Consider the following 24,256-nt stretch of genomic DNA (forward strand, 5'->3'; position numbering starts at 1 on the left):
ATGCAGATAACTTCCTTTAAAATTTAATGGAAACTTAATTATTCTAAACTAACTGTATTACAAAAATTACCTGTATTCGTTTTAGCTGGAAGAAATCCCCGTGGTGAGCACATCAACAAGGATGCCAGCTACCACTTTCCACTCTGCTTTTCCTCTCATTTCACCCACTACTGACTTAAGTCCCTTGTCTTAACTTTATTGCTTACTCTTGCCTCATCTCCAAAGCTCCCCAATTCTAATAGACCTTACCCATTTAGAATTGTGCTTACTCTTTACACATTAATCTGTTTTAAACTCTTGTCTTGCAATTTGATGCAACTTACTGATATCCTCTGTTCCAGATGTAGCCCCGCTATGCTCGGGCTCGCATCTCTCTCCTCCCACCCCCATATCATTTTCTTTATACCTAACCATCTGTTCCTCCAACCCTGATGCTCCACCTCTTCCTTTTCCCCGGCATAACCTTAAAACCTTCTCCTTTCCTTCTTTCTCCATAACTAATTACCCTCACAGGCTCTCCCAACTATCGATAAATCTCCAACTCACCATCCTAGACATATTACATATTTTTCCTTCTACTCAACTCCTCAGTCAAATAACAACCCTACTATAACATTTTCATCCACCTATTACTCCAACCTAAAATACTTTCCCACTCAACCATGACTGTCACAACCCTCTCAATTCTACTCCTGTGTCCACTATTTCTCCTTCTCACTCATTTACCGCACATTTATCTTCACTTCATACAGATCCCACATATCCCCACAAAAACAGCTTTCCTTCTCCTCAGCTGTCTATTGCTATCTCTGCATCTATCTTTCCTATGAATACCCAGTTTCCCAGAATAAAAATTCCTCCCTCCCACTCATTATCTTCCAAACGTAAAACAAAATACCTTATTTACTATCCACTAAAATTTAAACCCAACTACTGCCCTAAAATTCTGTGTCTATCAGGAGACATACATCCTAACCCATGACAGATTCACACCCCAACTACCAGTCTCAATACCTCCCCAAACCCAGGTCAGTCATCCATTCCAAACATATGTCCTTTTACTCAAATCAATACCCGAAGTATTCTTGACAAAGTAAGCCAACTTCATGCATGGATATCTAACCACACCCCAGATCTCATCTCCCTAACAGAAACTTGGCTAAAACCCCAAAACCTAGACAAAGACATTCTCCCCACAGATACAATATCCTTTGCCTGGATCGCCAAAAGAAAAAAGGAGGTGGCGTTGCCATTGTCTACTCCAACAACCTCACAGTCACAAGTCCTACAAAACCAATCCCATTACTTCCACCTGCAAAATTACTGACAGCTAACCTTAAACTCGGCGACTACACCACTATCACAGTAGCAGCCATCTACATTCCACCAAGGATAATATTCCTCTGCTGGAAACCATTCTCTCATACTTTTCCCATAACATTCCCAATGAAACCATCCTTCTTGGGGATGTAAACATTAACTGGTTAACTGTCAGTAATTCTAATTCTCCACATCACATTAATCTACATGACTTTTCACAACTTTTCAAAAGAAACTAAGTCCATCATTAAACAAAGAGACAATGTCTGTAAAGCCTGAATCAAATCTAAACAAACACCTCTTCTTCTCAAATACAAACAACTACGCAAAATTGCTAAAAAAACAGGCAATAATAGACAAAAAGTCAGTCTATAGCTCAGACCAGAACAAATATAATTCAAATCCTCGTAAATTTTGGACAACACTCAGCAGCATCCTTTACCCAGGTAGCCCCTCTAACCCCTCACCCTACCCAAACACAACTCCTGAGGAAACAGCTAATACCCTGCTTAATTCACATTTTATCTCCTCCATCCAAAATCTCCTACCCTCTCAACCTACCTCTTCCACTTTACCTGACCGCGCACCCACCCCCAAAACTACTTCTTTTTCCTTTAAGCCTGTTCCCATTTCCTACATCAAATCTCTACTGCTCAAACTCAAACCCTGCTCCCTCTCTACTGACAAATTACCTCTTACCTTCCTCAAACTCGTAGCTGACTCTATCGCCTACCCAGTGACAATATTAATAAATAGATCTATGCAAGAATCTACTGTTCCTACCCTTTGGAAATCTTTCTACACTATCCCTCTCCATAAAGGAGGTAACTCCACTGACCCTTCAAACTATCGACCTATTGCCATTCTGTCCCCACTATCCAAGATACTAGAAAAATGTATCCACACACAGCTTCTCCATCACCTTCTCAATCAAAACTTACTCACCCCTACTCAACATGGCTTTCGACCCTCTCACAGCACAACTACTGCTCTATTCTCCTTCACTCACACCATTGCAGAATCTTTGGATAACAACAAACTTACTTCCTGTCTCTTTCTTGACCTCTCCAAAGCTTTTGATACAGTGTCTCATCCATTACTTCTATCTAAACTTGCTAACCTTCACCTTTCCACCTCCACCCTCAGCTGGTTCGCTAGCTATCTGTCTGGACGCAAACAATCAGTCAAATGGCTCTCTTCCCCTTCTCCTTTCTTACCTATCTCTACGGACGCAAACAATCAGTCAAATGGCTCTCTTCCCCTTCTCCTTTCTTACCTATCTCTACTGGTGTTCCACAAGGTTCTATCTTGGGACACCTCTTATTCAACATCTTCACCAATGATCTTTCTACCTCATGCTATCAGTCTTCTCTCATACAATACGCAGACGACTCCACAATCATTTCTACATCCAACAACATCTCTGACCTACACTCCCTAACCCAAACAGTTCTACTTTCCACTGAACAATGGCTTTCAGTAAACTTACTGATCCTCAATCCCACAAAAACCAAACTCTTACTCTTTCTGCCCCACTCTCTTTGTCATTAAGTCATGTAATAACACAGCTATCCTACCTGACACTCACACCAAACTCCTAGGAGTCATCATCGATGATGAACTAAAATTCAATCATCACATACAGCAATGCATAAAGAAAACACATCAGAAACTAGGTCTGTTATACCGAAACAAAAAATATCTCAGTCCCTAGGCTAGACTCACCCTAGGACAAGCACTTCTCCTCCCTTCTCTCCTCTATGCCGCTCCAGTTCTCACAAATATCCAAAAACTACTCTGAACAAACTCCAACAATCCTACCACAAAATAGCCAGATTCATCACCAACTCCCCAAACACACACCACTGTGTTGCTTTAAAGTCTCTACAATGGCTAGAACTCCCACAACTACTACATATCTACCAATTTCACATGCTGCACTCTATGCTCTTTAAACCATCATACTGTCCATCTTTCTCTCTCTTTGTCTCTGTGTACACCCCATCTAGACCCCTCCGCACCTCTAATCAACAACTGCTTGATATTTACCACCCAAATAAGTCAGTAGGTAAGCTACTCTACAAACACTCTGTGGCCCAAGCCTGGAACAAACTTCCCCTTGACATACGCTCAATCTCTCACACCCCACTATTTAAAAAGAAACTTAAGACACATTTACTCAATTCCAGAATCTGCCCCTGCTATGACCCTACATAGTTCTCTCCTCCCCCACATTGGAATCACTCTCAGTTGATCCTTGTCACACTCTGCCCCACTAGTACAGTTACTTAGTATCTTGAGAGAAAAAAATGATGTGAGAGTGTTCAATCTCGCCTTTGTTCTTACACATGGGTTCGGAGCCGATCCTCGGCTCCGTGCCGGCCGACTGCAAGCTCTGCATCGAGAAGAAGCTCGAGGACATCTAATACCCACAATCCCCCTCTGCCTTTACCTCAGATCTAGTTTGCCGCTGCATGCATCGCTGGAGACTAGCTCGAGGCTGTACAGATAAGATTTTTATCTATTCTGTTTAAATTTCAGAGAATTTTATCTAGTTACTTAAAGTATAAGAGTAGGTGTGTGAGTCATTAGGAATTCTCGATACTTAGAATAGTTAGCTTAGTTAACTTTCGAGTTTAGAGTTTTCGGGGCCTACCCCTTCTTGGACTTGTGACTAGAAACTTGTTATAGTCTTGCCTTTAGGCAGTTATCACGGATTTGACATTTTTGACTAAAAACTTGTGGTAGACTTGTTTTAGCTATTATCAAACAGACTCTTATTCCCGGATTTGACACTATTACTGGATTGGACTTTTTACTGGACTGGACTGTCTTTTTCATTTCTCAATATGTCTGAAAAGATGAAATCTGGCTTTAAACGTTGTCAGTGTGGCCAAAAAATGTCGGTCACAGACAACCACAGTTCCTGTGTCTACTGTCTTGGCCCTCTCCACTTACAAGAGGACTGCTCTATTTGTCACTCTTTTAGTGGGAGGGTCATGACAGATAGGCGCAGGAAACTGATGGATAGAGGATTGCTGAAACCCTCTTTCCAGGAGGCTCTGGATGCTTCAGACCAGGCATCCAAGTCTTCGAAGGGGTCGAAGGCATCGGAGCCAAAGTCATCGGCTCCGAGCTCTTCGAGTCTAGTTAGATCACCGGTTCCACAGACTTCGGGGCCGAGTGTTCAACTGTTGGCAGTTCGAGCCTCGAGTCTTGGAACCGGTGACGGAGCTCCCTCCACCGACTCTGCTGAGGTCGGCTCCGTCTTCGATCCCTTCGACTCGTTCTTCTAGAGCCCTTTCCGACACCGACGTGGACCGTGTGGTGCAGAAACTTATGGAGCATATGGCCCTGTCCAAGCTTATTTCGGTCTCCTCTCAGTTGATGTCGAGACTTGAAGGCCTGCCACTATCTCCATCTGTTCCTCCTCCGAGACCTGTTCAGTCTTGAGCCGGAAGAAGCTGACCTGATGATTGTGGAGCCCTCGGTGCCAGAACCGTCTTTTTCTCGGTCGGCACCGTTTACCTCGACTCCATCCGATCCGGTACCGGAGTCTCGGGGCTGAAGATCTGTCCTTGGTTCCGGGACCGAGTCGGACCGATGTTTCGGTTCCGACTCTCCTCTCGGGCCTCGCACGGATCGATTCGGTTCCGTCCTCGGGTCGGTGCCTTGCTCCTGTTTCGGGATTCTTCCCCTTTCTTGAACCGGGAGATACCTCGACTCGGGACCCGGGGCCTTCGACCTCATGAGGAAGGTGTTGTCTACCCAGACAACCACATCAGCAGGTACAGCTTCTCCTCCCGCAAAGGACCGTTATCCTCCTCTGCACCCACGGCCACGTCCAAGCGTCGGGCACCGGTGTCTCAGCCACCCCTGGAGGGTGCCCCCTCTTCCTCGGAGGCTTCTTCGGATGCTCCCCACGAAGAAGTTCCTAGGAAAAGACTGTGTAAGAGGAGACACTTGGATTCTCCACAAGAATCCTTGACATCTGATACTGACTTAGATGAGTCAGAAGGGACCCTAAGTCACCTTCAGAGGATGTCTCTTTTTCTGACATCTTGGAGATCCTTAAACAGAGAGGTGACTGGCAAGCCCTCCCCCCTTCTGAGGATGAGTCAGTTTTGCTGAAGGCATTTGGTGCCCGTCCTTCCTCCTCCTGGGTCACTCCGCCTTTGATGAGTTAATGGAATTAATTGCTCAAAGGGCGTGGGAGACTCCTGACACGGTGGAACCAGTCCCTAGGAAGCCAAATAAGTACATCACGGCACCACAGGACAAAGCTTACCTTACCAAAGGAGTTCCAGTAGACGCCATGGTGGTGGCAGCGGCCACGAAAAAGGAGATGTCTGAGTCTTCCTCATCTGTCCATCCGCCTAACAAAAATTCTAGGACCATGTACAGATATGGGAAGCGCATTTTCAGTTCAGCTTCTTTCTCTATGCGTTCCTGAACTATTTGACTCATTTTACACATTTACAGAGGGTCTAGTCAAAGAGTTGGGAGATACCCTCCAGGGTGCTACAGATGCCGCTGTCTCAGAGAAAGTTACAGCGCATCTCAACACCCTTACGTCCATTGTGAACTCGTCCATGAGGCTGATATCCTATGCAGCCGAAGGATCGAGTAGGGCAGCGGCTTCAGCGATTGCTCTTCGTAGGCAATCCTGGATGCGCTTATGTTCGTATGAAGCCTTCAAGTCTTCCTTTACTAACGCCCCATTTGATGGAGCCACACTTTTGGCCCTAAAGTAAAGGAGACCCTTACCGGTGTGAACAGGAGGGAAAGACTCTGTCTGCTGTCGGAGTCCGTTTTCCACCCTTCCAGACCGTACCCCAAAGGGCAACGTGGTGGGAAAATGTGGTTTCAAAACCCCAAGGATCTTTTCCAAACACACAGGGTGATGCCCCTCTAGAGGCAGAGGGGGCAGAGGTGGAAGACGCCGCCCTGGCGGCAGAGGGGTCCGCAAAACCAAGGTGACAGGGATAACCTCCTGGCAAACCTTTTCAGCACTCCTGAGAGGAGGCCCGACTGTCCTGCTCTGGAGGCAGTCGGGGTCGCTTAGCTTTATACCCTCAGGCCTGGCAAAACCTTTCTTCAGACAATTGGGTAAAAGCATTGTTACCAGAGGTTACAAAATCCCATTTCTATCCACCCCCATTCCAGAGAAAACTCCCAGATGTACCACCCCATCTGCGAGACCCAGCAGCTACAGAAATTTCAAAGCTGCTAGAAAAAGAGTCATCCAACCAGTCCCAGCGGACCAAATAGGATTCGAACTTACTCAAGGTTCTTTTAGTTCCAAAGAAAACAGGGGACTGGAGGCCAATTCTGGACCTAAGTCATCTCAACACCTTTGTCAAGAAGGAAAAGTTCCGAATGGTCACGCTTCAATCGATCCTTCCATTCTTACTGAAGGACGACTGGATGTGCTCAATAGATCTGAAGGACGATACTACCACATCAAAATGGCCAGGGCGTCCAGAGATCACTTCTGCGCTTCGGCTGGGAGCCAGTCAATATCAGTTTGGATACCGGACCTTTGACCTGACCACAGCCCCCAGGGTCTTCACCAAATGCATGGCAGTGGTAGCGCCCCATCTGAGGCGCCTAGGATTCCAGGTGTTTCCGTGATCTGGACGACTGGCTCCTGTCTGCCACCACCAGGCCAACTGATACAAGCCAGGGATTACTCCTACAACTTTGTACACACCTTGGCATTTCAGTAAATTTCGAAATCTTTGCTACAGCCATCACAGCATATCTTATTCATAGGAGCGGAATTAGATACGCGTCAGTTAGTTCTAAAACTTCCGACAGAAAGAATAGTAGCACTTCAATTCAACATTTCCTTCTGCTGTCGCCCAGAAAGTCCCCAGCAAAATTGTTCTGAAAGTTTTGGGTCTCATGGCAGCTTCTCTCATAGCAATACCATTGGGAAGACTGCACATGAGAGTGCTACAATGGCTTCTATTTGCACAATGGTCATTCCAACAACTTCCACTGACTCAAATATTGATAACGAAAACATGCAAATCACACCTAAGGTGGTGGTTACAGACTTGCAACCTATCCGCGGAAGACCATTTGTGCTACCCACACCGTCAGCAACGATAACCACGGACGCTTCCCTGATAGGGTGGGGGGGCATCTTTCAGGGACAGACAGTCCAAGGCGAATGGACCAATCTGGAGTACAATCTGCACATCAATGTTCTGGAGTTGAGGGCAGTGTTTTTGGCGTTGCAACACTTTGCTCCCTTTCTTCCTCCAGGGACCATTGCAGTTCAGACAGACAACATGTCCGTAGTCTGGTACATAAACAAGCAAGGGGAACCAGGTCTTACCAACTATGCAGAGAGGCCATGAGAATTTGGCAATGGGCAGAGTCCACGGTCGCTTTCTGATCGCAACGCACATCCCGGGTCATCCAACGTCATAGCCGACAGGCTGAGCAGGGCAATACTATTGCCTCACGAGTGGTCCCTCAAACAGTCAGTTGAAGGATTTTTCGCAAATGGGGCGAGCCTACCAGCGATCTGTTTGCGTCTCCAATGAACGCCAAATGCAGGAGCTACTTTGCCCTATTACCTCCAGGGGAAGTCCCCAGGGACGCTGGTGCACGATTGGCCCCCGGGTCTCCTATATGCTTTTCCTCCATTTCCCCTGATTGCAAAGTTTCTACAGAAAGCAAACAACCTTCAGAGGACTATAATTCTCATTGCTCCGTTCTGGCCTCGTCAAATTTGGTTCCCTTTCTATTGCATCACCGCATTCGGGGACCTTGGATGCTGGACCCAGAGCCAGATCTACTGACTCACTCGTCAGGAGTTCCTCACCCATCCCTGGAATCTCTCCATCTAGCAGCTTGGCTGCTCCGCTTTTTAGCCAGGTCAATTCTTACATCGGCGGTTCAGGATATTTTGGTAGCTTCTCATAAAGTTTCCACTACAAAGACTTACACCAGTAAATGGAAGCTTTTGTCTTCTGGGCGAGTCACATCAGTTGGACCCTGTTACAGTCTGTTAAACAAGGTTTTAGAATTCTTGACTGAATTATTTCATGAAGGAGCTTCCCGGCTACTTTAAGAGTACAGTTAGCTGCCATTTCTAACTATCATATAGAAGAATGTGGTGCCTATTATGGCTCACAGACTTTGTAAAGCCTTTTAAAAGGTTCTTTCATATCAGACCACCAGTCAGAAGTCCGACATCACCTGGAATTTAAATTTGTTGCTTTCTAAATTGATGTTGCCACCCTTTGAACCAGCTTCAAGTTGCACGTTGAAATTTTTGTCATGGAAAACATTATTTCTAGTGGCCATTACATCTGCTAGACGCAGTGTCTGAGCTTCAGGCCCTTTCGGTCAAACATCCTTATTTAATATTTCATTCTGACAGAGTATCCCTCGCACTAATCCATCCTTTCTTCCCAAAGTTTGTTCTTCTAGTAATATTAATCAGTCCATTGAATTACCCACCTTCTTTAAAACCACTCTAATAAATTGGAGTATATGTTGCACAAACTGGACGTCCATAGACAACTCAGATTTTATTTGGATAGAACAAAAGATCACAGGAAATCTGATCAACTATTTGTAGCTTTGCTGACAGCAGAAAGGGTCTTGCAGTAAAAGCGAACTCTTTCTAAATGGCTAACTGACTGTATCACAACTGTTTATGAAGCCTCTGACCAAACTTTATCTGCAAAACCCAGAGGACATTCTACCAGATCAGTGTTCACATCTTTGGCTCAGCTCGCTTTACCTTTAGACACTATCAGTTGTGCGGCTGCTACTTGGGCTAAACCACATACATTTATCTCTCATTACAAAGTGGACAGGGTTTCTAGGGATAGGGCAACCTTTGGTTCCACTGTGCTCAAGAACGTTTCTCCTTGAGTTCCTCAGGATCATGGAGCTAGGGCCCATCATAAGAACAAAGGCTTGAACACTCTCACATAAAGAAGTTATGTCCTTACCATAACTCCATGGGAGTGTCTATCTCGCCTGTTATTACACTCCCACCCTTCCCACCCTAGGGAAGAACTTCTGGTGCCTGGTCTGGAGTATTCTCCTTCTGCTGTTGCAGTATTACTGTTACTGTCATACACTGGGTAGAACTCCCACAACTATATATATGTACCAATTTATATGCTGCATGTATGCTCTTTAAACCATCATACTGTCCATCTTTTGTTTGTTGCAAACTAGACCCTCTGAGGTAAAGGCAGAGGGGGATTGTGGGTATTTACCACCCAGATGTCCTCGAGCTTCTCTCGATGCAGAGCAAACTTCCTACCAATCTCTACACCCCACTACCCAAAAAGAAAAAGAAGACTAATTTACTCAATTGCAGTCTGCCCTGCTATGACCCTCGAAGTTCTCTCCTTCCCCACATTGTAATCACTCTCAGTTGAGATGAACACTCCACATGGAACGTTATGGTAAGGACATAACTTCTTTTTTTTTGCTGTCATTTAACTGTTGTTAGTGTTGTTTTTCTATTGTTTATTACTGTAATGCTAGTTTTACTTCTATTCTGTTTGCTGTGCTTGTCTACTACTGTAATGTTTCATTGTACTATCTGGAGATTTTCTCCTCGGGTCTCCACTGAAAATGGGACAAAATCCCAGTTGGACTAACCCGGTTAACAAATGTCAATAAATAAATAAATAAAACTCATCACTCAACCAACCCACACTAATAACACACACACCTATCACCCTTTTAGACTGTATCCTAGTCTCTAATCCTTCCAAATACCATAACCCAGAAATTCTACCAAACATACTGAGTGATCACTCCCCCAAAAAAGGTGTGCTGATGTACTCCCCGTTTCTCTAAACCGCACAGATTTATTATTTGCCTCAAACTATCTAACTTCCACCCAGAAACTTTTAAAACCCTCCTCTCTAGAGTAAACCAGAAAATACTCTCCCAACTCCCACTTGATGAAGCAGTCCAAGCTTTCAGTTCTACCCTTCCTTAGAATCCTAAGCTCACTTGCTCCTCTCCGTAAAATACATACAATATCTAACATAGCTCCATGGTTATCAAAATCTACTTGCACCCTAACGAAAGCTAGAGACAGGTCCTGGATGAAATGGACACAAACTAAGCTCCCTGCAGACCTGCAAAGATCTAAAGAACTCAGAAATCAGATAAAAAAGTCATTAATAAAGACAAAAAAAAAAAAGACTTCCACTACAACCCTCCAACAGCATTAAAATCAAATCAAAAAATTTTGGGAATGCTTTAAACCAAATACTACACCCTGATAATCCAAGCTCCCCTAATCCCTGCCCACACAGAGAACCTGAAGAAACAGCCAACACCTTTAATACCCATTTTATTGAATCAATATCTAAGCTACTTAACCCTAATCCAAACTCCTCTGAATCTGCTCTAACTACTTACTTTGCTCGCACTTTTTCCCTTAAACCAGTTTCTACCAGCTATATCAAATCTTTACTCTGCAAGCTAAAGCCATGCTCAGTATCAGCCGATTACATCCCCTCATATTTCCTTCAGATAGCAGCTGACTCTCTAGCTTTCCCTGTCTCTATCCTAATCAATCGCTCCATCTCTGAATCAAAAGTTCCTTCGGTCTGGAAACAATTCTACATACTACCTATACACAAAGGAGGTAACTCCACAGATATCACCAACTTCAGACTTATCGCTATCTTCTCCCCCTCTCTAAAGTTCTGGAAAAATGTGTACACAAACAAGTCATGCAATATCTAATACTGGAAAATCTCCTCACATCACTCAGCATGGTTTCCAACCTAAACATAGCACTAGCACAGCCCTATTATCCTTCCTTAACACAATATTTCTAGCCAGAGATGACCACAAACTTATCTCTTGCCTATTCCTAGACCTCTCAAAGGCTTTTGACATGGTCTCTCACTCTCTTCTGCTGGATAAACTGTCTAACCTTAACTTCTCCTCTGATACTGTTGCATGGTTCTCCGGCTACCTCACTGACAGGCTGCAATCAGTGAGACGGCACTCTGCATTATCCCCTCCTCTCCCAGTTAAAATGGGTGTTCCTTGGGATCTATTCTTGGGCCACTACTTTTCAATATCTTTATTTACTCCATACTTCTTGCCCTCAGTCTTCCCTAGGTCAATATGCTGATGACTCTACAGTCATCACCATTGCCAACTCTCACTCTGAGCTCTTATCAGATACCCAGAAATCCTTTAACTCAGTTGAAAACTGGCACACCAATAACCAACTCATCCCCAACCCTAAAAAAACTAAACTGTTACTCTTTCTCCCTAAAAATGTTAACTATATTAAATCATCCTTCTCCATACTGTCACTAACATTCCCACTGAAGTGGAATCCAGCACAAAACTCTTTGGCGTCACCATCAACGATCAACTTAAATATGACCTACATGTAAATAATCATATCAAAAAAACACCAGAACTTAGGGCTCCTGTACAGAAACAGGACGTTTCTGACTACTAAAGCAAAGATTACTCTCTCTCATGCTTACCTCCTACCTACTCTAATGTATTATCACAAATCTCAACTCCTTTCTACTGATGAAACTAGAGTCTGCTTACAACAAGGTAGCTAGACTTGCTGCCCAACTATCTTACAAATCCCATCACTGTCTCTAAGACACCTAAACTGGCTTGAACTACCACACCTGCTTCTCCTATCTCAGCTCTAAATCATCCACTCTATCCTATTCCAGCCCTCCTACTGTCTGGTTCTAACATCCCTCATCTCTCACTATTCTCCAGCTAGATCCCTCCGGAGCTCTACCCAACATCTACTACACATCTATAAACCCAAGACCAAATCCAGATGCAACATATATAGCTACCATCCTTCTATTGCGTGGCATAAACTCCCACTTGAAATAAGAACCCTCACACATCCTAAACAATTTAAGAGTACCAAAGAGTATCTAAATTGTCATTGGACTTGCCACTGTACTCACCCTCCTTGAACATTTTCCCCCATCCAACAGACAACCAACCCCCTGCTCTCTACTTTTCCTCTCACACCCACACTCTGTCCTTCTCCTAAACTAATCCCGAAACTCTACTTCTTAACCTAATCTAACACCTTTGTGTGTTCATTCAATAATACATGTACTGTCTAACTAAAACTTTTAATATGATCTCTAATGCACTATGTAACATTTTAAGTTAATACATCTTATTCTCATTGAACATGCTTCTAAATTTTTTTGTTGATGTATGAATTATGTACTATATTTTGTTATTAATTGCTTTCGTTATGTATAGCTGTATAATACATGGAGCTTTTCTCCCTGGGCCTCCGCTGAAAAAGAGCTCTTCAGCATAAATCAATCAATCAATCAATCAATAAATAAATAAATTAAAATTTCGGACTTTATATCCTTTAGAAAAATAGGTGCTAATGCAAAAACAGTTATTCTGGTCACTTTGTATGTTTATAAAAGAAAAAAGTATGTCTTACCATAACGTTCCATCTATGTTGTTCATCTTCATTCATTCATTACGGATGGGTTTTGGTCCTGTCCTCAAAACCGACTCGGCCATTGTAACAAGCTTCTGCCAGCCAGAAATCTCTCAAGCTAAGCTCTACCCATAGTGGCCCTCTCCACATTACCTCAGATCGAGTTTGCCTGTAAGGACAGGACAGAATACAGAAAGAAAACGGAGGCTTTCTCCGAGCAATTTCTTTGGCATAAGGACTATAGATGAACCTCCAAGAGTCTTTAGAAGGGGGATGGTGGGTGAGTTGTAATGAATTAATGAAGATGAATAACACAGATGAAATGTTATGATAAGACAACTTCTTTATCTGATGTTTTTCATCTTCATTTATTCCTTACTGATGAGACAGAGTCCCTAGCTACCTTGTTTCCAGGGAGGCCTTATGGAAGAATGTTCCTGAGCACCATTGAACCTAAGAAGGCTCTCCCCATGGAGACCAAATCCAATTTGTAATGCACAATAAAAGTACGAGGTGAAGCCCATGCTGCTGCTGCACAAATGTCATACATGGAGGCCTTAGCATGGAAAGCCACAGAAGTTGCTACTGATCTTGTGGAATGTGCTTTGATCTTAGATAGGACTGAGAATGTTAGTATGATACACAAAGGAAATGGAATCTCTCAACCATTTAGATAAGGTAACTTTGGATACTGATTTTCGGAATAGAATAGGATATAAAAGGTCAGATTTAGATTTCCGTATGGATTTCATTCTGTCAAGATAAAAACTTAGTTGTCTTTGAAGATCGAGCAAATGTAAGATATACTCGTGCTTATTAGAGTAGTTTGGGAAGAATATTGGTAGATCAACTGTTAACAATTAGATCAGAAATAACCTTAGGCAAAAAGGAGGGATTAGTCCGAAGTGATACTCTGTCCCTATGGAAGCTCAGGTAGGGATGTTTTGTGTATAACGCTTGCAATTCTGAGATTTGTCTAGTCGAAGTAATGGCCACCAAGAAAGAAGTTTTCCACGACAAGAATTTTAAGTCACAGTTGGCCGCAGGTTCAAAAGAGGAGCTGGTTAAGGTTTGGAGTACCAGGGTCAAGTCCCGTGGCTCAATTAGCTGTTTAAAAGGTGGCCTGATATGTACAACACCCTTTAAAAAGATTTTACACAGCCGGTGAGAGATTAAGGAGGAGCCTTCAACCCCATTATGGAAATTGGAGATTAAGAGGTAGACTCGAATGGAAGAAGCTGCAGCTCCAGATTCAAGGAGATTCAAAAGATAATCCAAAATTATTGGTATTGGTGCTGACAAAGAATTAATTTCCTTTATGCAAGACCAATAAATGAATCGTTTCCATTTACGGAGGTAAAGTTTCCTGGTGGATGGTTTATGAGAAGCCAGAAGAATGTGACGGACTGGAGAAGATAGGTTTCTTTGCCTGGCAATCAATGGAAGTGGGAAAATCAAGCCGTCAGCTTGAGACTCAATACATTCAGATGTGTCAAACCCTGTGGATGAGACAGCAATTCTGGAGATGGATCCAGAATCCAGGGTTGATGTACTAAGTGAAGCCATAGAAGGGAAACCAAATTTGTCGAGCTCAGTAGGGTGCAATTAGGATTACTCTGCTTCTCAACCGAAGAACCTTCTTTAAGAATTGTGGGATCAGAAGAAGGGGAGAATAAGCATAAAGAAGTCCCATGGGCCAATCGTGTAAAAGAGCATCCGTTGGGGACTCCCCCTGCGGGCGAATTAGGTCAAACTAGTTGCTGCATTTGTAATTTGCGGGGGATGCGAATAGATTGCAGCAAGGCTGACCCCAGCGGCTGAAAATCTTCGCCGCTATGACAGGATCGAGGGACCACTTGAGGCAGAAGAATGCATCTGGTCAACTTGTCTGTAATTACGTTGGAATCCTCGGGAATGTGCATTGCTATCAAAAAGTGGTCGGAAGCCATCGCCCATTGATTGCAAAATTCTCACGGCTTCTCTGCATAATGGGTAGGACCTGGTTCCGCCTTGTCTGTTGATGTACCAGACTACTGACATGTTGCCAGACTGGATGGCAATTGTTCCGGAAGGGGGAAGAGACTGAAATGCTTGCAATGCTAGAAGCACTGCCTTCAGTTCTAGAACACTGATATGCAAATTGGCCTCCATGTATGACCAAGTGTCTTGGATCGTCTTTCCCTGAAAGTGCCCTCCCACCCAATTAGGGAGGTGTCCGTGGTCACTACGGCCATGGGCTGGGGAGGGGAAAAGGGTCAGCGCCACAGAATTTGTTGTCTCATCCACCAAAATAGGTCTTGCTTGCATCTGTTGGTTATCCTGATCTGGAATGACATGGGTAGGTCTAAGGGGGACCAGTATGTTAGCAGTAGCCACTAAAGAAGCCTCATGTGTAATCTTGCCAATGGAACCATTGTAATGGATGCCGCCATGGACCCTAATAGCTGAAGAACAGCTCAGACCAGTACATTGTCTTGGTTGAGTATCACTTAGAGCTGCGATCTGAGTCTCTCTAATCTGTGAAAGGGAAGGTAGACTCGACAAGACTGAGTGTCGAACTCCAACCCTATGAATTCCAGTCGTTGAGATAGAGTAAGCTTGCATTTGCCCTCATTCACTGTTATCCCTAGGTGGCTCAGAAGCTGCCGGGTGTAGGTGGTGAGGAGCCAATCATTTAGATATGGAAACACCCAGAATCCTTGTAGTCTCAAGTGAGCTGTCAACACTGCCATGCATTTGGTGAACACTCTGGAGGCTGTAGACACGCCAAAAGGCAGTAATCGAACTTGGTAACGACTGGCTCCCAGCCAGAAGTGGAGAAATCTTCTGGAGTGTGTGTCTATTTTTATATGGTGATACGTGTTCTAAAGGTTTATAAAGCACATCCACTCATCCTTTCCCAAGAAAGGGAGACTAGACTGTACCGTGACCATCCAGAACTTTGCTTGTTTAACAAATTTGTTTAGGATGCTGAGGTCCAGAATTGGCCTCCAGTCTTCTTTAACCCTAAAAAGAATCTTGAGTAAAAGCTGGATTCTACTTGGACTGAACGGACTGTTTGGATGACCCTTTTTTGAAGCAGCTTTTGAATTTCTATAGCTGCGAATTCCCTTTGACTGGGAGGAACATCGGGAAAGCACCTTAATGGCCGTGGGATAATAATGAATGGGATGGGATATCCTCTGGTTATAACTATCTGCACCCAAAAGTCTGTAGTTATTTCTTGCCAGGCAAAGAGGTGCAGAGAGAAACGTTCCCCGACTGCTTCCAGAGGCAAGCAATCGGGCCAGTCTTCAGGAGCACTGATAGAGCTGGCAAAGAATCCACGATTACGTGGACCCCCTCTGCCTCTGAAGGGGTGTCTTCCAGATCGAGTCCCCCCTCTACCCCAGGGGGGAAAACTCGCCACGTGTGTCACGGAAAGGACCTTGAGATTTTTTTGTACCACATTTTTCCACTTCTCCGATTCCTGGAATAGGGTCATTGAGGTATAGAAAAACATATGCCTATGGCAAACAAGATCCATGAAATCACAGACTCATCCAGGCGTGGCATTTAGCTACAATGCCAGTGCCTTGTGCTCTTGCCCCCCCCCCCCCATCGGTTGAGTGCAAAATCAACCTCATGGATCAATTTGAGATGGACTCCAGGGTAGCAAACTGTGAGAAGATTTTGTCCCGTACCTCAAAGACTGTTCCTGCAAGGGTTTTTGAGAGTTCTGAAAATAAGAATAGCAAAGATCGCTGCAGAAAATACCCGCTTCCCAAGTCTGTCTATCACCCAGGACTTTGTTAGAGGGATGGACAGCAGCGCTCCCTTCGGTGAGCTCTTTCTTAGTGGCTGCCGCCACAACCATAGCATTAACATGAGGGCCCTTGGACCAGTGTGGGTTTTCCTCGGGTGGTGAAAGAATCTTATCTGATCTCAGGGGATAGGTTCAATGGCATCAGGACTCTTCCACGTGCACCGCACAATCAGCTGAATGAGCTCATCTGCAGGTGGGGTGTTTCAAGATCTCCAAGATGTCTGTAAAGGAGATATTGTCAAAGGGCGACCATGGGGACCCTTCCCCTTCATCATAATCCGTATCTTCTGTCAAAGATTACTCTGGGGAATCAAAGTGCTTCCTCTTGCATGATCTCTTGCAAGGAACCTCTTCTTGTGGGTCCCGAGCCCAGTGTCCATGGGGGGAGGGGCCAATCTCCGATGTTGGAGGGACAAACAGAGTTTGCAGAGGCCAGTACTCTTTCCATCACCTGGAAAGCAGGTCCTCCCAAAGAGGGGTGGGAGCCTGGAACCAAAAGGGGCAAATTTGGAACTGGGGTCACATTCTGCCCTGAAGGACCCATTGCCAAGGAAGGCGATGGCTCCCATCAAAGCTACCAGAATCGAGGAAGATGTATGAAAGGGTGATGCTGTACCAGGGAACATGGTGCCGACAGGCCAATCTCGGTCCCGAGGATGGCCCGGCTCCGAAGACTCCGCAGGCCAAAGGGTAGTCCCCTGGTACCATGGTAAAATCTACCACCTGTGCCAAAGAAGTTGGAACCGGGGTCTGTTTCGGTGATGAATACCCCAAAACTTGCAAGGAGGTCGAAGGAGGAAAACGCTACGGAGTCTAGGAGCAGAACCCTCGGCTCCGAATGAGAGGGAGGGTTTAGATGGAGACGAAAAACCTCTGGCCACTAACAGATGATCCACTAGCCTCACTACATCTAGTTCAGAAAGACTCTTAAGAGGAACGCATGGATATCCCAGAAGGTGAAGTTGGACGTTCTAAAAAGGGGCTGTATTGTTGGCCATAAAAGGGATACACCAAGAGGAAGTACCTTGTCCTAGGGTGTATATCACCTTTCTGTACAGAGGTCGAAGAACCAGAACGAACTACAGGGAAGGTAGGGAGAAGTGTCCAGATCTTGGATAACTATTGTTGGCACAGTAAGGGTCGGTGCCAAGGTTGAAAATGTAGTTGTTGGTGTCGTGGCCGATGCAGTTAGCACTATCGGAGGATGGTGCCGATGTAGCTTGTTGAGTCGGAACAGAGGTTGGAGCCAAGGTGGCTGATTTAGGCCTCGGATCTGATGTATGAGACAATTTTGGGATCTTAGGTTTCAGCTCTGATAGTTTAGACTCATGAGGAGATGAGGATAAGGACTTGCTCCTCTTTTTATGTTCTGTCCTGGGAGGTAGTGAGGCTTCCGACTCAGAAATAGCCTCTGCAAATGGAGATTAACATCCCGGCTAGCATTAATTTATTTTTACACTCTGCAAATGTGCAGTGGCTGGAACCTTTACAGATCTCACAAGGGGGTTTCTCAGAAAGGTGAAGCACCCCTAAGCAGTAAACACAAGATACGTGGTTATCAACATTACGCATTTTCCTATCACATGTCACATCTCTTGAAACATGTAGTCCCCTTCTTATCAGACATATTTGAAAATTCAAACAATCACCAATAAAGAAGGTAACAGTTTTTGTTTTGTTTTTTTTTAAATGAAAAATTAGGGTAAAGGAAAAGAATTACCAGCAATGGTAATTGGAATACCCAAACGGGTAAAGAAAAGTATCAGGCTCTGATCAAAAATTTACCAAAACAGCAGAGGCCACCAAAGCAGACACCCAAACAACTACCACCTCACGACCCAACACATGCAACACATAGACCACACAGTCAGAGTGTCAAACAGTCACAGCCCTTAAGGCCAAACAAAATGCCAGACACACTTGTCATTGGTGATTCCATAGTCAGACACACTGACGTCCCGCTCACCAGACTGAGTAAAGAGAAGGTCACAGTAAGCTGCCTGTCAGGCGCTAGAATCCGCCACATAACGCAAGCACTCAGGTCTCTCAACAGCAGGTACAAGTGCGACTCAGTCATTGTCCACGCTGGTGTCAACGCACCTGAGACGCACCTCCTTGGACTACATGAAAAGGGACATCGAGGAGCTCTCTGATTATGTAGCCCAGGCAGGTATGACCCTGACCTTGAGCAGTATCCTACCTTCACCTAGAATGATGCCACAATACAGTGATAAGATGATCAGCTTTAATAATTGGCTTAAATTCTGGTGTCATTCAAAGGGGATCCAATGTCTGTCTGCCTGGGATGACATGCTGGACAAGCCACGCTGTTTCATGAGGGACGGCTTGCACCTGTCACCCTGGGCTTCCGGATATTGGCAAAGGCTCTTGCCACCCCCATAGTGCCTTTTTTAGGCAAGGCTCAAATTCTAAACCTACCACCCTAGAACACCAAAAAGGAAAAAACTAAGGGTAATGCTGCTCAATGCCAGAAGTCTCAATCTCAAGATGCACGCACTCGAGGCCCTTCTCAATATGGAGAACATCGATGTCTGTGCTGTGACAGAAACCTGGTTCAAGGCTCCTGAGAGCACCCCAGCACTAACAGGTTTCACCTCATATCATGCGTTCCGCCCCAAAATCCGGACAACACCAAGAAAGGAGGGGTGTCCATATTCATAAAGGACACCCACACCTCAAGGTTAGTGGCAACGCATGATGCATCGGAGACCATCCAGGTGCAATTAACCATAGGCAAGACTGCTCTGCAATTTGTAGCATGTTACAGGCCACCCTCTCAAACTCAGGAACCTCACATGGCCTTCCTGAAAACATTGGAGGGATAAATGTATCTCCAAACACCATCATACTAGGTGACTTTAACTACCCTAATATAGACTGGGAACACTACTCAAGCCCGAACACTCTAACCCAAAGATTCCTGGAGTTCATAAACTCAAATGCCATGGAACAACTAGTCACCATCCCCACAAGAGGAGAAAACATACTTGATCTCATCATCACGAACATGGGATCAAAATGTTCAACACCGAAGTATACCCCTCACTGGTGAGATCAGATCATAAACTAATCTCGCTGGAGGTCCTCATCCCGCCCCACCTGAAACAAAAAGACCACAGTGAAAAACTTCTCAAAAGCCGATTTCACACTTCTAAAAACTAGTGTGGTCTCCTTTAAGGCCCCTGAGCCAGTGGTAAACATTACTCAAACCGCTGAATCACTTACAAATGCCTTCTACCAGCACCTACAGGACTGCATGGATCAGGCAATCCCAAACAAAACTAAGACTCTCTGTACCAAAGGCAAGCGCCCAGTCTGGTGGACCCCAGCCATAAACAAGCTCTACAACAAAAGGAGGAAGCTACTACAAGATAGAGCAAAATCCTTGAAAGGTAAGACACCTTTGATCATTATAAGTAAAAACTAAGAGCTCTCATAAAATCATCCAAGGCAAATTTTGAGAGAAAAATCGCCAAGGACTCTAAAGAGAATCATAAGGCCTTCTTTAGCTATGTTAGAAACCTAGGAGGAAACTCCCAGATATGCTCAGAATTAGTTCAAAATGATGTGAAAATTACTGAACCTACACACATTGCCAACATACTGCCTGACAGGTTCAGTGCAAACTTCTCCCCTCCCCCAAAAGGAGAGATATCTATTCCAGAGGATTGTAGCCCCCAAACATCTCCAACGCCCAGGTGAGAACTGCCCTCACTAAGGCAAAAACACAGCATCCATGGGACCGGATGGTGTCCCCGGCTGTGTGCTTCATGAACTCAATGAGGAATTAAACCCACAGTTAGGACAGCTGTTTAATCTTAGCCTCACCTCAGGATACGTACCCAAGGAGTGGCGCACGGCGACTGTGGTCCCACTTCATAAGGGCGGTGCCTCCACAGACCCTGGAAATTACCGCCCCATTAGCTTGACAAGCCTTATCTGCAAAGCCATGGAGAGGATCATAATGGAACTCATAAATAAAGACATAGGGAACTTGCAGACTTTGGATCCAACTCAGTTTGGCTTTGTCAAAGGCAGATCCTGCCTCTTAAACTTGGTTGACTTTTTCGAGACAGTCACCAAGGCCATTGATGAGGGAAAGGCAGTCCATACAGCCTACCTCGACCTGGCAAAGGCCTTCGACACAATACCCCACTCAGGTATCATCGAAAAACTCATCAGCTTGAATGTAAACCCATACATCACAAGATGGGTTGCAAACTGGCTAAGTGACAGAACCCACAGGGTCAGAGTTGCTGGAGCCATGTCAGACTCAAAGCCTGTCACAAGTGGTGTCCCACAGGGCTCAGTCCTGGGTCCACTCTTGTTCGGCATCTACTTTTCTGAAGTACAAGCAAACACAGGAGGGTTATGGCTGACAAAGTTTGCAGATGACTGCAAACTGGGCCATAGTCGAAAACACATCTGACACAGATATCCTCCAGAAGGGCCTCACAGAAATGGATAACTGGTGTCAGAGCCATGGCCTGAAGTTAAGCGCCAAAAATGCATAGTCATACCCTTTGGGAAAAACAAGGCTACCCCTAGCTACCATATAGGTGGCAATCCACTGAGCACAGAAAAAGTCATCAGAGATCTGGGGACCCAGGTTGACAGTAGCCTTCGTTTGACACTCATGTTGCTAAAGTAGTTAGGAAAACCTTCTATATCACCCACCTGATCATGAAGGGATTCACATCTAGATCAAGGGAGGTCATCGTCCCCCTGTACTCATCACTTATTAGACCTATGATTGAGTACAATGCCCCGTTCGGAATGTATCTGACCAGACACCTGCTGCAGCTTGAAAGGCCCCAAAAGTTCCTCACCAAAGGATAAAGGGTCTCAAAAATATGTCTTATGCTGCCCGACTGAAAGAACTCCAGCTCTATTCAGTCTCATACCGCTTGCTCAGAGGTGACCTGTGCCTGACATATAAGGCCATGTCAAACCCAGATTTGATGAATATGCTTCACCTCAAAAATCTAGATCCCTCAGAACCACAAGGGCGGAGACTTAAACCTTGACACGGTTATAAATAGAACGTGCTGGAGGGACAGATTCATCACCCAGAGACTCCCTATGCTGTGGAACAAAATCCCGGTACATGTGAGGCAGAGCACCTCTCTGGTCTTGTTCAAGAGGAATCTTGACCAATGGATGGGAGATTGCAGATATACCCCAGGGATTACTTCAGCGTCACTGCTTGACAGAGGCACAGCAAAATGATAGGCATAGTTTTTATTCAAACTAAAGGGGTGGCGAAAGCCACATAACTATGGGCTAGGCTTATAAATGCCCTTGGGCAGATAGCCTAGTATGAACCTATGAACCTATAATGGCATGAAGAATACCCACTTGGTAGAAAATCTCAGAAAAAAGAATCAGAGGGACACAAAAATAAATTAAGGACATGCGATATACTTATAGAAGGAAAAACCATTAAAACTTAGCACTAGAAAAGTGAAATTTAGTAATAATTTTCATCACTTAGCTGAGAGCCTGGTCTGACGCGTCTTGTTTTCGTACACGGCAAACAAAATCTGAGGTAATGTGGAGAGGGACACTATGGGTAAAGCTTAGCGTGAGAGTTTTCTGGCTGACATGAGCTTGTTACAACAGCTGAGACGGTTCCGAGGACAGAACCCAAACCCTTCAGTAAAGAATGAATGAAGATTAACATCAGATCAATGTTTAAAATCTGATCCCTCCCCCATTATTTTTGTCTTTGCTCAGAATTCTTGTTCTAAGAAATTTAGGTGGTATGCATGCTCTCAACTATCCCTGTTCTGGTTCAAAATGTTGCTCTGAACCCCATAAACAAGGGACTCTGGGAGAAAAGATAGTGCATTACACTTAACACATTATGAATAAGCTTCTTAACTGAGAAAACACGTCATTTATGTTTTAAGCTTCTCAGGTTAATTATAGTCGTAATATTTAAAAAAAGAATCCTGTGTGATTTCTGGATTTATGTCCAAAAAGAGATCGAGAGTTCTGCTTCTACCACAAACCTCTCAACTTATTTGCTCAAGAATTCTGGCCAAAGCCAAAAATTACGGGGATGGGGGCAAGTGCCAAAATGATTTGTGCCCGATCACAGGTTGGAAGCTCTTCTTCTACCACAAACGTCTTAACTTCTTTACTCAGGAATTTTGGACAAAGCCAAAAATGACCGGGTAGGGTGCCATGCGGACAAAATTTGCGACATTTTGTATTTCAATAATGGAGCATTTATGCATTTTCTGAACAATAAAAATATGAAACCCTAATGTCTGACATTTCTGACTGTATAGACAAGGCAAATCAAGGACGTTCTGCAAATGTGCGATAGTAGAGAAGTATTACTCAGCTGTAATAATTTAGCTCCGTACATATCGCCCGTAGTTACGCTGAGCTGAGAAAGAGGCAAGCACTTTAGTCTGCTATGAGCCTATGCTGGTCAGAAATATCCTTTGGGTGGGTGGGGTGAATGCTAATCGATTAGAAAAAGCTATACTCCCTCTGTATAAATCCCGTGCAAGGTTAAGATGACTGGAGAATGAAAGAAAAAATCTAAAAATTATGCTTAACTGATTCACAAAACAGAAAGTGACTACACGCGATGCCGGTCGGTTTTTCTTTTCTGTAGCCGTAACCACGTGTAATGATATTTAAAACGGTTAAAAAAACGAGTGATAAATAAATGTGATATAACTAAGGTTGTGCTCAGCTAACGGTCCTCTGAAAAACTAGAAAAGAAAATATGTGACAATACGAACTGTGTGCACAGCAGCACATTCTACTATACTAAGATATGTATGTAATAATATATCTTACCACGGGCCCAGCTAGTTTTGAAAGCAGCTTCACTTCCTCCCAGAAGTTAAGAGGCACGGGGCGGCGGATATAACGGAAAAAGCTGCTATACTTGCCAGCCGTACAAATGGTGGAACCAGGGGTACAGCTAGCGAAACTCGTCTGCCCGTTGATGTTTTCTTCCGTGTTTGAAATCATGGTGCTGGACGGTAAGTTCAACACTTCCTTTAGCCAGCTAATGCAGTTTAATGCTTCCCAGCTGGTCAAGAACTTGCCTATCGATACCAAGAAAGCGTACCTGCCTAAATGAAGCCTATTGCAAAGGCAAACCTTCGCCCTGCTACGGCTGTGTGATGCGTATAGATGTGAACTTTAATCCCCATGATTGACTCAACGTTTCGTAAGCCAACAATATAGTCCAAACAAGCGCAATAGCCTAAAAAATCTAGTAGTATCGAGGCTCTCTTAATGCGTAGTCCAATTAGTGTTCATAATGCTAAATATCTTAACAGTTTGGTTAATGAAGACTTGTAATGAAGAGTCGGGAATTCAGAATAATACCTCAAGGTCTTATTGCCTAGTTTGGAAAGGAAAGCTATTCAGCCTTGAGATTTTTTATGACTTCATTGTAGTGTCTGTCCAGATAAGTATTTCACAGGCAACAAACACGGAACATTACAGGGGGTATAGGCAAAAAAGTCCATTTTATGCTCACAGACTCTTATTGCTGTCCCCAATCCACCTGGTATTTTTAAAAAAATGGCTTATCTCTCAGAATGTTGCCTCCTCCCCTGCACAAACTGTTCCCTCTACGACATAAACCTATTGTTTGTAGATTAGCA

The 24,256-nt window shown here is 44.4% G+C and overlaps 1 protein-coding gene across 1 annotated transcript in view; it reads right to left on the reverse strand.

Annotated features, from left to right (window-relative positions):
* The window catches only part of LOC122787540 (multidrug and toxin extrusion protein 1-like), a 1,007,044-nt gene extending 983,048 nt beyond the window's left edge, over positions 1-23,996 (reverse strand). The window contains exon 1 of the mRNA XM_044054311.1: positions 23,436-23,996. Coding sequence (XP_043910246.1) covers positions 23,436-23,612 — 177 coding nt within the window. The 5' untranslated portion in view covers positions 23,613-23,996. The remainder of the gene's footprint in view (positions 1-23,435) is intronic.
* Between the last annotated feature and the right edge of the window lie 260 nt (positions 23,997-24,256).

The sequence above is a fragment of the Protopterus annectens genome, chromosome 13.part0, assembly GCF_019279795.1.
Source record: "Protopterus annectens isolate FY-2018-M chromosome 13.part0, PAN1.0, whole genome shotgun sequence".
In the NCBI taxonomy this organism is placed as follows: Eukaryota; Metazoa; Chordata; order Ceratodontiformes; family Protopteridae; genus Protopterus; species Protopterus annectens.